This window comes from Strix aluco, chromosome 5 (genome assembly GCF_031877795.1).
Source record: "Strix aluco isolate bStrAlu1 chromosome 5, bStrAlu1.hap1, whole genome shotgun sequence".
Classification (NCBI taxonomy): Eukaryota; Metazoa; Chordata; class Aves; order Strigiformes; family Strigidae; genus Strix; species Strix aluco.
Window position 1 is genome coordinate 79,908,378 of NC_133935.1, and position 14,734 is coordinate 79,923,111.

Genomic DNA, 14,734 nt, shown 5'->3' on the forward strand with positions numbered 1-14,734 from the left:
TAGCAGAATCAGAAAAAAAGCTGAAAAGTTTACCTTTATAGGAAAGCTTAAGTCTCGGGATATTTTGTTTTGACGTTCCAGTGACTGGAAGGAACAGCATTGCTAAAGATAACAGGCTGCAGGCATGTGGTACTTGGGAAGCTCTCATTCTGCTCTCTTCTTCTGTATCTTCTTTTGCACTATGGTGAAATATCTTCCTGCTTTTCAAACAATCCAAATTTAATCTGGAAGCAAAAAGAAAACATCTGTAGATTTTTTGCATTATTATATAAATAATAATTCTGAAAGCAAGCCAGAACTGTCTTTAAAGAGTAATTAATTTAACACATTTGATACAAAAGTACTTTTTCCTCTAGTATAAATCACAATGTTGTAAATCTGATTCTTTAATACTAAACTTACACACTTTGAGGTTGGAAAAATATGTAAACCTTTCAAACACCAATGTCTAGCATAGCTAAAGTTTAAGCACATATTAAATTAATGTAGCATCCATAAAAACATTTGCCACTCAAAAGTGACTACGTCACTTGTTAGTTCACACTGCTTCATTGGATATCTTAATGTTTTATAACTCTGTCTTTATCTCAGTACAACAGCTATTGTATGTTTATGCTATGACTAGAATAAACTGCAATATCTCAGATACCAGGGGAGTACAAGCTGAGTTAACAGTAAGTACATACCCACCATAAACTTTCATAAACAAACTAAGAAAATTGGATAGAGCAAGCAGTTTTAATAGAGAAAAAAGTCAATGTGGCTGATGGATTTAAATGTGCTTTCAGTATGATATTTCCAGCAGGATAACTGACTCAATTTACCCACCAAAATGTCCTATAAACTTTAATGAGTGGTTCATGCTGAGGTCAATAGGCTGATACAGGACTTTCTTAGCACAGCGTGCAACTAAGGCAGCTTTGCAACACTTTTCACTTAGTAACAGTCATTCATATTCCATAAATCTTTAAGTGTTTTACAAATGAAAGTGATGATCACTGTCCTTATTTTCCCTATGAAAAAACTGAATTATAAAACTCCAGTGAACCAACTTCCCCAAGGTCACACTGCCACTCCAGTAGCAGAACAGAAAGCAGCAACAGTTCTCCTGGTGTCCTGTTTGTACCCACTTATAAGGGATACCTTTTGCCCAATAACTCCACTTTTGCATATGAAATTGTTTGAAATGGCATCCTGAGTTCTGAAGGCAGAATTTGATGGTTAATAAATCACAGAGGTCAGAGCATGAAAATATCTATGAGACCAGATCCTTTCCCCTGCAAGTGCATGATACCAGAGGCCAAAGGAGATAGTTAGTGAAATGACAAATGTCAGTGTTTGAGTAATGCTGTAAATCAAGGAGTAAGGAAATGTTATGGTTAGTAGCGAGATTAATGGCTCATGACTTGCCATGAAAATTCTTTTCTGAAAGGTACTGAAACTGCCTGATTAAAAGAGTAGTCCTAGGGCCCACATCAGCTAGCACCTGCATGGACATCAAGGGAAAGGGTCCTTGGGAGCCCATGAGAGATGCAGCACAGCTCGTTGTCCCAGAGACGCTCCACAAGTCTGGCACTTAATCTCACTGCAGCACTGGTGCCAGAGCAGCTCTGAGAGCTGTGGAGGCATCCAGAATCAATTTAGCACCTCATGATGCGGGCAGTACATCCTTCCTGGCATGGAGGGACTGGAAAGAGGAGCCCTTTAGTTCTCTCTGCCAGAGGAAACCTTTCTCGGATGAAGCTGAGCCTTTCTGAGCCTCCAGAACTTCTGCCAATAGCAAAAGACAAGGGAGTGTGCAGGAAGGGCGTGAGAGGGAAAGAGAGAGAAGGAAATAATTTGTAAAACACCCGAAGCATCCTTCTTATCGCAGAACACTGAGCTTCTTTCTTCTCAATCCCTTCCTCAACACTCACATTCAGAGTCTGATTGCACTACTTTTGGCCAAGTGCCATTACATATTCATGAGATGACACGGAAAGAAAACAAAACAAACATGAAATGTCTCTGGTTCATCTTTCCCTTTATTAGAGTATAAGATCCTGAGAGAAGGCCCTTACTTCTTTCATGCTGGTACATCTATTTGTGGCTGGACTACAAAGAACCACTGTTGACTAGACTATCACAAGGTTGTATCACCTTAAAGAAATCTCTTTTAGGGGGAAGAAGGCGAAAAGAAGGGGAGGGAGGAGGGGGAGGACTATATTAAGACAAGAAACACCAGCCTTGTTCATCTTCAGTGGGATGATAGAGACAAACCATACTTCAAAAAGAAGCAATTAAGAGGGAGCCAGTCTCACTGTAAATACGCTGAGAAGTCATGGCTTGAGGGTCTGGGCCTCAGGCAATAGGGATCTTACCAGAGGATTTGGGGCTCATTTTCTTGAGGAAAATTACAGTGAAGAATCAGGACTAAATTTGCCACTTATAGATGAAAAAACAGTTGGCTAAATGCACTGTCATTTGCTTCATTGATTGAGGACCAGCACCAAACTTGGCCCTTTGGACATACCTCAAAACCTTATTTTTTCATGTAGGGTTCTTTTGCTAATGAAAACCTTCCTTCTTTTTCTTCTTATTTTTTTTTCTTTCCACTTTTATTTGAATAATGTTTGTGAAAAACCATTTGCTTTAATTCCTGACACAAAGCAGTTAGTTTACACTGGAGACAGCTGCTCTATGAGCTTGAGCCAGCCCTGTCTTGTCCTAGATTCATTGCAATCTGGCCAGATTGTCACATATATTTTTAGTTTATGATGATCTTCTAATACAATTCCAGTTTCCACACAGAGTCCTTCCAGAAGTCTAATGACTAGCTCAGGTTAATGAACTTCAGACCAACTAACTGGCTATTAATCTTCAGGAAATATCCTTCCTCTTTGTAACATATGCAATGTCAATCAGTGTCCTGTGCTGAAAAGAGCCATAGTCACACTGCTCAGAAGTAATCAGACCCATGAACAGAAGTAAAATATAAAACCTAAAAGCAAATCTAACTCCCCCGTTCTTTCCTCCCCTCAAAAGTAAGACGAGTTTTGTCAGCGGAGGGAAAAATATTGTTTCCTTTAGTTCTTTGATACTTCTGCTAAGGAGAACTAAGCACCAACATGCTCTAAAACTTCCTCATCATGAACAGACCCAAAATAAATGAGGAAAAGGAGTTTGAAAAGAAAAATGCTGAGGCTAAAGCTTCTTTCCCACCTTGGCTACAGCTAGGAAATATCTGCACTGTGTTAATTATCACCTGCGAGACCAACTGCGGAAGGAAGCTATGCATACACCTCGCTGAAATAGGGGTATTTCCAATGGAATAAAGGAGCTTTTATTTGCCCCACACAGGGGAGGCAGGCGTAATGCTAAAGAGGGGCTGAGGAGCCTGGCTCCATTCTGCTAAGACCTCCCTGTGGGTTTCATAAATATGTAATGCACTGTAGGTTAAAACTCCCAAAAGACAAAAAGTTGATCTGCTGGTGTCCTGCCGTCTTGCCAGAGAGGTGGCTGGATGTATCTCACACATGTGTGATGCCACATCCCTGAAATGAGGTGTCACCTCCCTGCAATTGGTCGATTTAGTGGAGCCTATAAAACAGATTGCTCTGAAGCTACTGTCTGAACAGGAAAACCTGGAGCCAATTTACTAAACATAATTTATTCCAGGCCCTTTGTTGCAATAAACAGAGCTCTTCAGCCTTCTCAAACACACAGACAGTAGGGAGCTCTGTGCTTATGGGAGTTTTTTCAGATCGTTCAGCTCAAACCTATCTAAATGCAAAATCTCACATTCACAAATATTGTCTAGGTTTCTGACTTCTCCTGGCGTCATGAAGTCCAGAGCTGGAAGGACTGTGACCCATCTGCAAACACACACTTTTTTAACAATAGTTCAAGTAACTCTCAGTTTAATTCTGTAACAAAAACCTATACGGATTTGGAGGATAATTTAAAACCTTTCTCTAGCGTTAGTTTTTCGAGGCCACTTTAAAATTTGGAATTTTGTACTCCTGTAAAGAGGACAATGTAAACAGCCTGCAGCAAATTACAGAAAAAGTGACTAATCAAATGGTATGGCTCAGTTATACTGAATCTAATAGCAATGTTACAGATTGCAACTACTGAAAAGCTAGAGTAACCTTTGAGTTGGCTCATGTTGATTAAAAAAAGCTAGAATAGAATAGAATAGAATAGAATAGAATAGAATAGAATAGAATAGAATAGAATAGAATAGAATAGAATAGAATAGAATAGAATAGAATAGAATAGAAAAGAAAAATGTCTGATAGTCACTATAGACTTACAGACAGACTGAATAAGTTACCTAGGCCATTTAGTCTCAATATGTAAACTACTACCTCTGATGCCAGAATTTTTCTTTCTTCTCATCTATCCCTGTCTGAGGTCCTGGGGTTTTATCTTATTTTGTCAAGGAGTGAGAAAAGACTAAAGTATGTCCCTTTCAGACATCAACTGATTGGCATGAGTGGCCTGTTAGACAAACACATTGCTTTAAAAGATTTCAAACTAATTAGCTGCAAAAAGAAACAAAAAGTACCCCACCTACAATTCAAATTCATTGAAAGGTATGTTATCTCTTTACTCATATTGTACACATACTTTATATGTATGCATACAATTTTAAAGACCATTACTTTACAAATATACAGATATATGTTTCCAGTGCATTTACCTGTAGATGTCTCACTTGTAAATCATTGTACATCTTCCAAAAGAAAAACTACTATGGTTGTCTACTGTGTGGTTCAAAACTGTACTATAATCATGAACTGGGTATTGAATATTCTGTGTTAATAAGAGGGAAAACTACAAGCATCTGTGAGTCAAATAAGTAACTCATAAAACAAAATAGACCAAAAAAAGAAATTACATCTCCAGATTTACTTACTTAACATTCTTAACTTACTTCTTAAATAACAGAGATGACATTCATCCAGAGCACAATGAAACTATGTTCTTGTACCCCTTAGATAGACGGTCTGTTGATATATTATTTGGCAGAGGAGGCTTTTCTCTTCATTGTGAAATCTCAGTTTAAAGCTAACTCCATCCAAGAACTGGTAAACAGTATTATTCATCATTATTCTCCCATTTATTGAGTAGCTTTTGTGCTGTTTATAGTGCAGCAAATGTTCTCTTCCAGGATTCTGAAAAATACTTCTTTTTTACAAAAATCCCAGATCAGTATTAATTCACTTCCCAATGCTAGCAAAAATTACTGAATAAAAAGACAATGGTACAATCAAAAAAATTATGTAAGCCTACAGTAGGTGATTTTTTTTGTCTTATTTTGTTTAGCTTAAATCATTGGGTTTAGTATATCTGGTTTAGATACGGTTTTGCCATAAAGCAGACCTTGCTGTTTTTAAATACCCAGATGAATAGTAAACACTCACATGAATCATAACCCATCTTATAATGAGTTTTACAAAGCTTTACAGGCTTTACCTTTACTGAGCTTCTCACAGGATTTATACCCTTTCCATTCAACACCAGTAATTTGGAAAGCAAGAAAAATCTCTGCTCTGATTCCCACTTGAGAAGAGCCAAATAGAGCAAAGAAGAATGAAGGGACCGAGACAAGGAGGATGCAACTGAGGGAACAAAGAGTCAGCAAAAGAAAATGTTTTTATTGCAGAGAACCATCTAATAATAAATAAAGCTCTCCAATGGATAGAAAATATGTTTGAGGATTATGCTGGATTTTTTGTTCATGATGATAAACTCAAGCTAAAGTAAAAATGGTGACTAAGGGAGTGAAACATGAGAGAAGAATAATGAAGGAACTCACTTATTTACTTTTTATCATTTTCTGCATCATTCTGAAGCTAGTCTACTGATGGAAGCATTTATAAAAGGCATGTAGTCTGTTTGGAAATAAATACTAGTAAGAATAAGTAACCTTTATAGAGTGGTCTGTGTTACACTGCTATGAAGAGCTTATCTGACCATGAAATTTACTATCAAGCACCTAAAATGATACACACAGGAAATGAGCATTTCATCCTCAAAAGATACTGGGATATTTTTCAAGTCAATGTCAGTGGGGTCAGGATTACACCTAAAGATTTCATATAGACACAGAAGTAATCCTTTCAGAATGTGACGTAGACAGCCATGCACACAAACATGTTATATATCACTAGAAACAGTGATTCTGAGAAGTTATATCTGTACCTTTTGGACATACAATGCATAAATCCAAGACTGACAATAAAACAAATGTTACTCTTTAACCCTAATTCTTTGTATATTGTGTCTCCTTAAGAAAAGAAAAAGAAAGTCAGACCTGTAGTTTTATATTCTGTAGCCTGCTTCTCAAGCACAATGTCTGTTGTCCAAGAAAAAGGATGGGATGGAAAGCAACTTGTCATCTGATAATGATATTGCAAAGAGTAAATAGGCAGATGAATAAAATGTCCCAGCAGTCAGATATGCAACTGATATCTTCCACACATAAATATCTACATGCCTTTCACTCTAAAGTTAGATGCATATGCATCTCAGATTCTTTTTTTTTTCTTTTTTTTTTTCTTGGTGGAAGGAACTGTGACTTCAGATATTACGTCTGTAATAACAGCTTCCCATAGAGTCTTTATTTAGAATGACATGAGAACACCCTACATGTCTGATCATTAAAAAAAAGAAAAAGAAAAAACACGAGCCAAAGAAGAAAGCAGTGTATGGCACGATTTAGCAACACATAAGAATCAGAAGGAACCCTAAGCCAAACCTCAGTGTTACATTATTTTAAGTACAGCATGTTTCCCCAGCAGACTAAAAAAACTTCTCAAGCTATGAAAAGTGATTCTAAAATGGGGTTTGTAACTTTGGTATCCAAGAAAAGAAAAAAGCAGTAGGACAAAAATGCCTAGAGACATTAATGAAAAGGTAGACTAGATGAAAACCGCTTCCTGCCAAGTACCATGACGTCTGAAGGTTTTTGAAGAGAACTAGAGAATTTTCCTCTAAAATGTCTGTCACCACCTGCAGCACTTGGGGTGGCTTGGCTCAGCTCTGAATAAAGTAGACAGGGAGAAAGTACATGCAGGAAGCTTTGCCTGTGGAACAGCCCTGGCCTGCTGTTGAGAAAATACTGAAAAGCCAAAAAAGTGTCACGATGGCCATCAGAGAAAATAAATGCTCATTTTGGGGAGACCTGCCTGAACATTTAAACACTAACGGATTGCATTTGTCCTGCTAAAACCTGAATTAACCCCAGGCAGCACTGTCAAGCCAGCTAAACCACTGACCCTGCAACTAGCATTTTTTTTCTGGAAGAAACATATACCTACAATGGCCAGCTCAAAGGAAGGATTACAGTCTCTTTTTCACCTCCAGTAATTTTTGCCAATGTTTTGCTATGGAAAAACTGTTCTCTGTACCTCCTTTCATAGGGGACATTCCAACATCTGCAGGAGTGGAGCATGAGTCCTCTAGCAGTGACAGTTCAACTACCAGAGGTCTGGGCTAGCTGGTATTTCTGGGGTCATCGGTAACTACTGGTAATGGGGTATTTTACAGATTAGTTACTTGCACGGAGACTTGCCTTACCATGTATTTTGTATGCTTATGAAAAACCCATCTTGATGGGAAGATAGTGTAGCACTGGTGAAATTTGTCATAAGTCCAGGTTTACTTCTAGGCATGATACAGCAGCAAAGTAAATAATAGTACATACTCAGAAAGCATATAGCCAGTGAGCAATCTACATGGACATATCTATAGACAGAAGTAGGTAGGGCTCTTCTGTCCTTGATCCAAGCAATCCATACCTAAACCAGCTCCTACTGTTGCATGGCTCCATTCATTGCATACAATACAACAATATATTACACATTTCAGCTATACATGCATCAGAGGCACCACCAGCCAGCCAACTCTGTGTGCAGGTAGAAATAGCTTGGTTCTGCCCACAGCTAACCAGCCCATCCATACAGTCATAACCCAGCAGACCCTACTAAAAAAACAAAAAACAAAACAAACAAACAAACAAAAAAAAAAAAAACAAAACAAAAAAACAAACAAACAAAAAAAAAAAAACCCAAAAGAAACCCTCCCCAAAATTGAAAGAAATAAAGGAACAAAGATTTATATTTGCAAATATATTTATAATGTTAACTTCTTTTCACAGAAAATACTTTATTGTGCTATAAATTGTAGCTGGATTTATCTGATGTAAGCAGAAATGTGCTGCCAACTAGTTTGGAATTTTGCTTAAATGCTTGTAAGCACTCACAGATTTCCCAGCTGTATCTAAAAGCTGCCTATGGGACTCTCACAGAAAACTAGAATGTTACAAATATTAAGGATAGGAAACTGCCTGTTGTAGATGGCTTCTTAACATAATTAACCATTTTTTTAATTATTTCTATTGTACTAATCTTGATAGGATGTTTCATTAACTGTCAGTGTTATTTTGTTCATTGTCAGCTGTGTAAAAATTTGACCTGATAGTTTTCAAAAGAATTCAGATTAATACAGTTTAGTGTGGTTTAAAAATGTGCATTTCATAGGAAAACTGGGCTTTGATCAACTATGTTTGCTCTATATCCAGTGGCACATTTTCACAGAATTACTTTCATCAATGTACAGCCTCATTATTTGATGCCCTGTCAGTGAACTCTGTACAGCACAGTCTGTAGGGCTTTCGTATATAACCTACAGTATAGGGATAGACATGCCGGAAGGATTTTAATTTACACTTCCAACAAATTTTGACTTAATAATTCATGACTGTACACTTTAACTCTACTGGAGGAGGGCTTTTTATATCCATTGTCCAACTAATTTTGGATCAACGTTTTGTGCAGCCAATATGTAAAATGATATACATATGAACGTGTACAATGCAGTGCAGTGATTTGTGTTGGCACATTAAACCAGTTATTACATTGTTAGGCTGAACGCGTTTGCTTTCTTCCTAGTTTTTTTAAATGTTTAATTTAATTTACATTTGGAGGATGTGTGACAGACAACCAGCAGAGCCACTGTAACACATCCCATTTGTAAGCTTATACAATTCACTAACTTAATGTGGACCTATTCATCTTGATGGGTTTCCCTCAGGTATCACCATAGCACCCGGGCACTTTAAAAGCTTTAATGCCTCTATTCTCTATCCTCTGTCCTTGCCATTAGGAGTTAATTGATTTTTTTAATGTTACCATAGGAGATGACATCACTTGCATAAGGTCACACCAGTAGTTAAGACCAGTACCCACATCCCCTCGACATCCAGGCAGTGCCTTAGTCACTCAGCCACCCTTCTCACCAGGGACTACAGACTGCTGGCTGTGATTCCTGTGGCGAGATCTATGACTCACACACCACTTCTTCCAGTGTTTTACTCTTGACTTAAACCCTTGTGCAAACTGCAGAAAATTACAAGCAATCACAGTTTCATTTTCCATAAACAAGAACTTCTCAGAGCTGCGTAAGGAGTAACGTGCGGCCAGCGTGAGTTCAGAGAGCAGGTTTTCAAAGCTTTAACACTCCTGTGTTCACTGACCACCAATTTTACTGTTTTCAAGGGTTAGAACATGCTGCTATCGGACCCTACAAGAACTTTCTGATTGTGCTGCAGCAGAAATCAATTTATATTTGCTGGTCTATTTTTAAGCTGCTTTGTGAAGGGTGCTAGCATGGCAGTTCCTGGAATCCGAAACAGCCATACTGAAAAAGAAAACAAGAATTCAGGCATCACCACCTCCATTCAACACAGAACTATTTCCACTTTGGTTTAAAACCACAATAACTTTCCTTTTGTCTCGTGAGGACAAAGTGAGAACACAGAGTGCACAGATGAATCAATACTTCACTGAAAAATGGCAAAGCTTTTTAGACAGTTAACCTGTTAGTTACTGGGGAGTTGACATAACCAGAAGATTAATATAAAAATGGTAGAACACCACCTCTAATTTCCTTTTCCCCAGTGGATACTTGTCCCCTAAGACAATGAGGCAGTCTAAATCTTGAGGGAGTTCTGAGGCTTCATCCCCTACTAGGATGGTCAACACTGGAACAGGGGCTCAGAGAAGTTGTGGAATTGTCATCTTTACAGACATTTGAAACCTGACTGGACATAGCTCTGAGTAATCTCATCCAAAGCTGAAGTTATCTATCCTTTGAGCTACAAATGACACCATATGACCTTTTGATGCCCTTTTCAACCTGAATTTTTCTATTAGTTCTTTTAACAGCTAATGGACAGAGGAATAACTGAACTGGATCACACACTGAAGGTCTTCAGCAACATCAAACACCTTTCCTGATCAATTTAAGGCTCTGACAGCCATCAAATGGTTTTTCCTGCTCTCTAGTGTCCACCCTTATCTTTCCAAGGACTCCTGATAAGGGCAACACCTACCTGATCTGCTCACATATCAACCCTCTTACTACTGAAATCTGACTGAAATCAGGAATGCTTTCCTTTTATAAAAATGTCCAAAGGCTGCAGTAATTCAAGAGCTGATTCACAAGCAGATCATAAATCCCTGTATCAAGAATAGCAAAGTGTGCATAGGACAAGTGAAGTACACACAGAATAGGTACAGGCACTGCATTAGCTATGTAACTTAATCCAATATCTCAAGGCTGCCAGATATTGTTCACCCACATAGTCCTGGTTTGCCCATCCCATAAGAACTAAACACAGAACTGTGTCAAAATTAGTGACACTGTATTTGAAATAATGCTTTTGTCTGCACTGATGTGACAAGAAGGGGATTTCTTCCAGAATTCCCCCACTGGAGCTAGAAGAGGAAGTTGGGTGAGAAATACCACTGGATGGACTGCTGACACCCAAACCAAACCAACAAGTTCTGCTCACCCAGAAGACAATATATCAGCTGTGTTGTCCAGCCTGACCTCTCTTTTCTGTCCATTAGCAACTCCTTCCTGACAGTCTATTATCTCCCCGTTGGAACAAGAACTGGAAGACACTGTAGTTACTACATTAAATGCTTCTCAAGGTAGTGGGAAAACAAATGACTAGAAAGGATTTGGCCTCCATGCTGGCTTAGCTAGAAAAGCGATGCGGTGGAGAAGATTAAGTTGTGTTTCCATAGTCACAGCGGAGCAGGTGGCAAACATCCACCACAGGTGCTTGTTCTACAGAGGATCCCACTCCCTGGTAAAACAGGCACCCCCCAAAGAAACCAGGGCTTGAAGATATCCAGGACTCTTCATGTCAGATGAGCCCTATGTAAGTTCATGAAACCCCTTAGGATCATCATGATTAACTATCTTCCTTAAACTATTCCCCACTGGGCTTTAGTGCTTTTAAACCAATGACCCCTTGAATTAAAGAGGTAGATTTCTCTTTTCACAGCTGTGACTCAACACAGGGAGGAATTCAGAGACATCTGAAAACAAAGCCAGGCAGAATTTAAAACAAAATCCTTCAATGACAGATTTAAAGACTGATGGCTGCAGCTGGAGCTTACAAATATAACAACTAACTAAATGAGCATGCATTATACAAAAGCCTTACATGGACAGACCCTGTGAAGGGCGATTTCTTCACAAGGAACCAGAAAAACAGAACTACTAGGAATAAATCAACAGAAAAACTATATATTGTCTGTTCAAAAGGAAGCTTGGTCCATGGGTTCTTCAGCAAACTAAATGGTAACCACCTCTAAAATGAGGAGAGAGGTTATAACCTATTAGGCAAATTAACCTTTGATTTTTTTAATTATTTTTTTAAATATGCAATGAAAAACTGAAATTCCTGTGCCTGGAGTGGAATAAAACACTAATAAGATGTGTTTTTAAAAACTTATATAATGCCTTTCATATGTTCAATTTAAAATATACAGTAACTAGTGCATACATGGTTGAGTCTTTGCGAAGGAAATGCATTTCTATTATTCCTGTTTCACAGATGGGGAAGCTGGTGCTAAATGTACTCAGTAGCCATCCCAGGAGGATGTGAAGTGAGTAAGGAGTGGAATCAGATTATATTAGTTGATAGTTATCAATGCCACCATCTTAAAGATGATATGCTTCTTTCTACCCAGTCAAATGGGCTACCCGTCACAGCATATCAGTTTCAAATAAACACACACAAGTGTAAAGATGAATTTTATAAATATGCAACAAATATCTTGAAGATACTCAAGCATGGAACACAGATACAGAGGAATAAACTTATTGACCACCTTCACACAGTATTGCAAAAGAAAAACAACAATGACTACTGGAAACTCTGCTTCTCTTGTCCGCTCAGCTGGGGTATGTGACTTGCATTAATGGCACAGGGAATAATGTTCTTGCACGCAGATCCAGGACTGACTGATGTCAAATGCAGTTCAACCATTCACATTAATGGGGATCAGCATTTGTCTGGAGGGAATGAGGGTTTCTTAGACCTTCAGGTCATGAATTGACAAGCTATCGAACATTTTCTCTGTTATGCTGACCATCCTCCATCCTCAGTGAGATCAGCTGTCTAGACCCTTAGTCCCACTACAGCTGCTTTGTGCTCCTCCTGAGGCACAGAAAGAGCTCATTGCTAATTGTTTCTGCGCAATGTGCAATGCAGGGTGAGGTCTCACAATTCCCTTTCTAGGACACACAGAATAGACACAGTTCTCCGGAACCCAGGAAAAACATAGACACATACATGTAAACTGTGAGTTTTGTTATTCTGGAGATCTGTAATTGACTAAGACATATGGTGACAAAAGTGCCATTAATGACAAAAAAAAAAAAAAAAAAAAAGCGCCCACTGAAAGCATCATCTAAGAAGAACAAAGATGACTAGCAATTTGTACCAAGAAAACGATTGCTAAACTGCTATCAACTCACACCACTAACAAACTGGGAGGAGGCAAAAAGCAGTTTTTCTTTCAGATGGACTTTCTGGAAAAATACCATCTCACATCATCTTTTCTTGACAGGTTCCAGAGTATCTATAAGCTTGTGGGTTGTAATCACTCTAGTGACCAGCAAGCAGTTACTGCAGATGGCTGATACAAGTCTGTGACTGATATAATCTGTCAAAACATCAAAATATGCAAAGCACTGAATTTTGTTCTTCTTAATATTAAGTAGAGCAATTTTGGGAGTAAGGACAGTTATAATTTTCACCATCATCATTAATACTCATCATATTAAGAACAACAATAATAACACTGATAACCATAATTTTTTAAAAACTTTTTTTGCAACAACAATTCTGCCAGAGGCAAATTTAAATTTTATGGATTATAAGAACATTGGCAGTTTCCAGTGACATTTACAAGTTATAACCCAGCTCTGACAGTCAGCACATGCAGAGTGAGTCAAAGCCCACTCATTCCTTGGCATCTCTATTGCTTTAGAGGCACCTCAGTCACATTCTTGTTTTTCAGAAATGCTTGTATAAACATTAAAAAACACAAAACAATAAAGAGATAAGAATCCAGCATGCAAGGCCAATCCTAACTAAAGATGAGACAAATGAAAAAAACAAGATTAAAATAAATGCCTTATGTGCATAATAAATGTCAATATTATGAGTCACTGCATTGACTCATGAACTGTGAATTGACCATGCCCCTTTTAATTGTTCCACATAATGATCTCCTTTGTAAAAAAGAAGAACATCTTTAGTAGTCATAGTTGGTACAGCTGATTGTTTCTTTGTTTATCAATAGTATATGTGTACTGTAGTGCAAGTTTGGTACTTAAGTTTGTCTACAGGTTTAGAAAGCAGCATGTAGGACATACATAGGAGATGTGCAGCTAGATCAGCAAATGCCTTCTGTATGTACTTGGAGAATTATCAGGAGAAATCATCAAGAAAACAATGCAAATCTATTCCTCACAGTAATATGAGATGAAATGGAAAGCAGTCAGTAACTGAGAAAGTAATTACATTTGATCTTCTTTCAACATTAAAGCTGTCTCTCAATTTGGTTTCCTTAGCAATATGTATCACAAAACACATTACTGATTTTCTACATTTAAGCAGTCTGGGTTTTCTCCACCTTCACCATTAATTTCCTGTTCCAGAAAAACCCTCGCACACAACAACTCCGTACTTTAAGAATATAAAAATGTTTGTAATGGCAAGACTGAAGGCTCATCCAGTCTAGTAGTCTATTTTCAACAGTAAGTGTAAGGAAGAATAAGAATAGAACATTTATATATGATATTTCCCCGCCCTTGGCGCACCCCCTTCTCTCCATCTATTTTCAGCTCAGGAGATTTCCTGAGCCTATTGTGGCCTATGTTGTAACCCCCAAGTAGATATCACTTTCAAGTACTTATCTAGCCTCCCTTTGAGTTCTTGTAAAATTCTTGCATCTGCAACACCATCTGGCAAACAATTTTGTGTGTCTGCTACCCAATGTGTGAAGATCCACTTTCAATACAAACAGTGCAGTGTGACAACATATTAAGTTCCCCTCATATACCACCACCTTCATAATATTAATCAGAAAGTAGATCCCACTGGACAATAAAAATAAGAAGATTCTGGTTTAATTGTGATGATTATCCAACCACTTTAACATTAGAAGCATTATGCATGCTACGTCATTATTTTCTCTTGTATAATAGACTCACAGAGTGGCTGGGAAATTAAGAGAAAATTGGTCAGAGAAAATTAAGAAGGTGATAGTAATGGTCAGCTCCAATGAGTGTTTGCTGCTGAATCTTGCTATGGTCACTGCACACGTTGAGATGTAACATTCCACAACTAAATGTTTGGTCAGAATCCAGGACCAGCTTT

At 38.1% G+C, this 14,734-nt stretch overlaps 1 protein-coding gene across 7 annotated transcripts in view; it reads right to left on the bottom strand.

The window, feature by feature from the left end:
* Positions 1-14,734, bottom strand: part of SEMA3D (semaphorin 3D) — a 142,670-nt gene that overhangs the window by 97,671 nt on the left and 30,265 nt on the right. For 6 of the 7 annotated variants that reach the window (XM_074827932.1, XM_074827931.1, XM_074827930.1 and 3 more), the window contains one exon: positions 34-224. In XM_074827932.1, coding sequence (XP_074684033.1) covers positions 34-148 — 115 coding nt within the window. In that variant the 5' untranslated portion in view covers positions 149-224. Of the gene's footprint in view, positions 1-33; positions 225-4,918; positions 5,111-14,734 lie in introns of those variants that run through there. The other variant, XM_074827926.1, reaches the window with a different exon arrangement.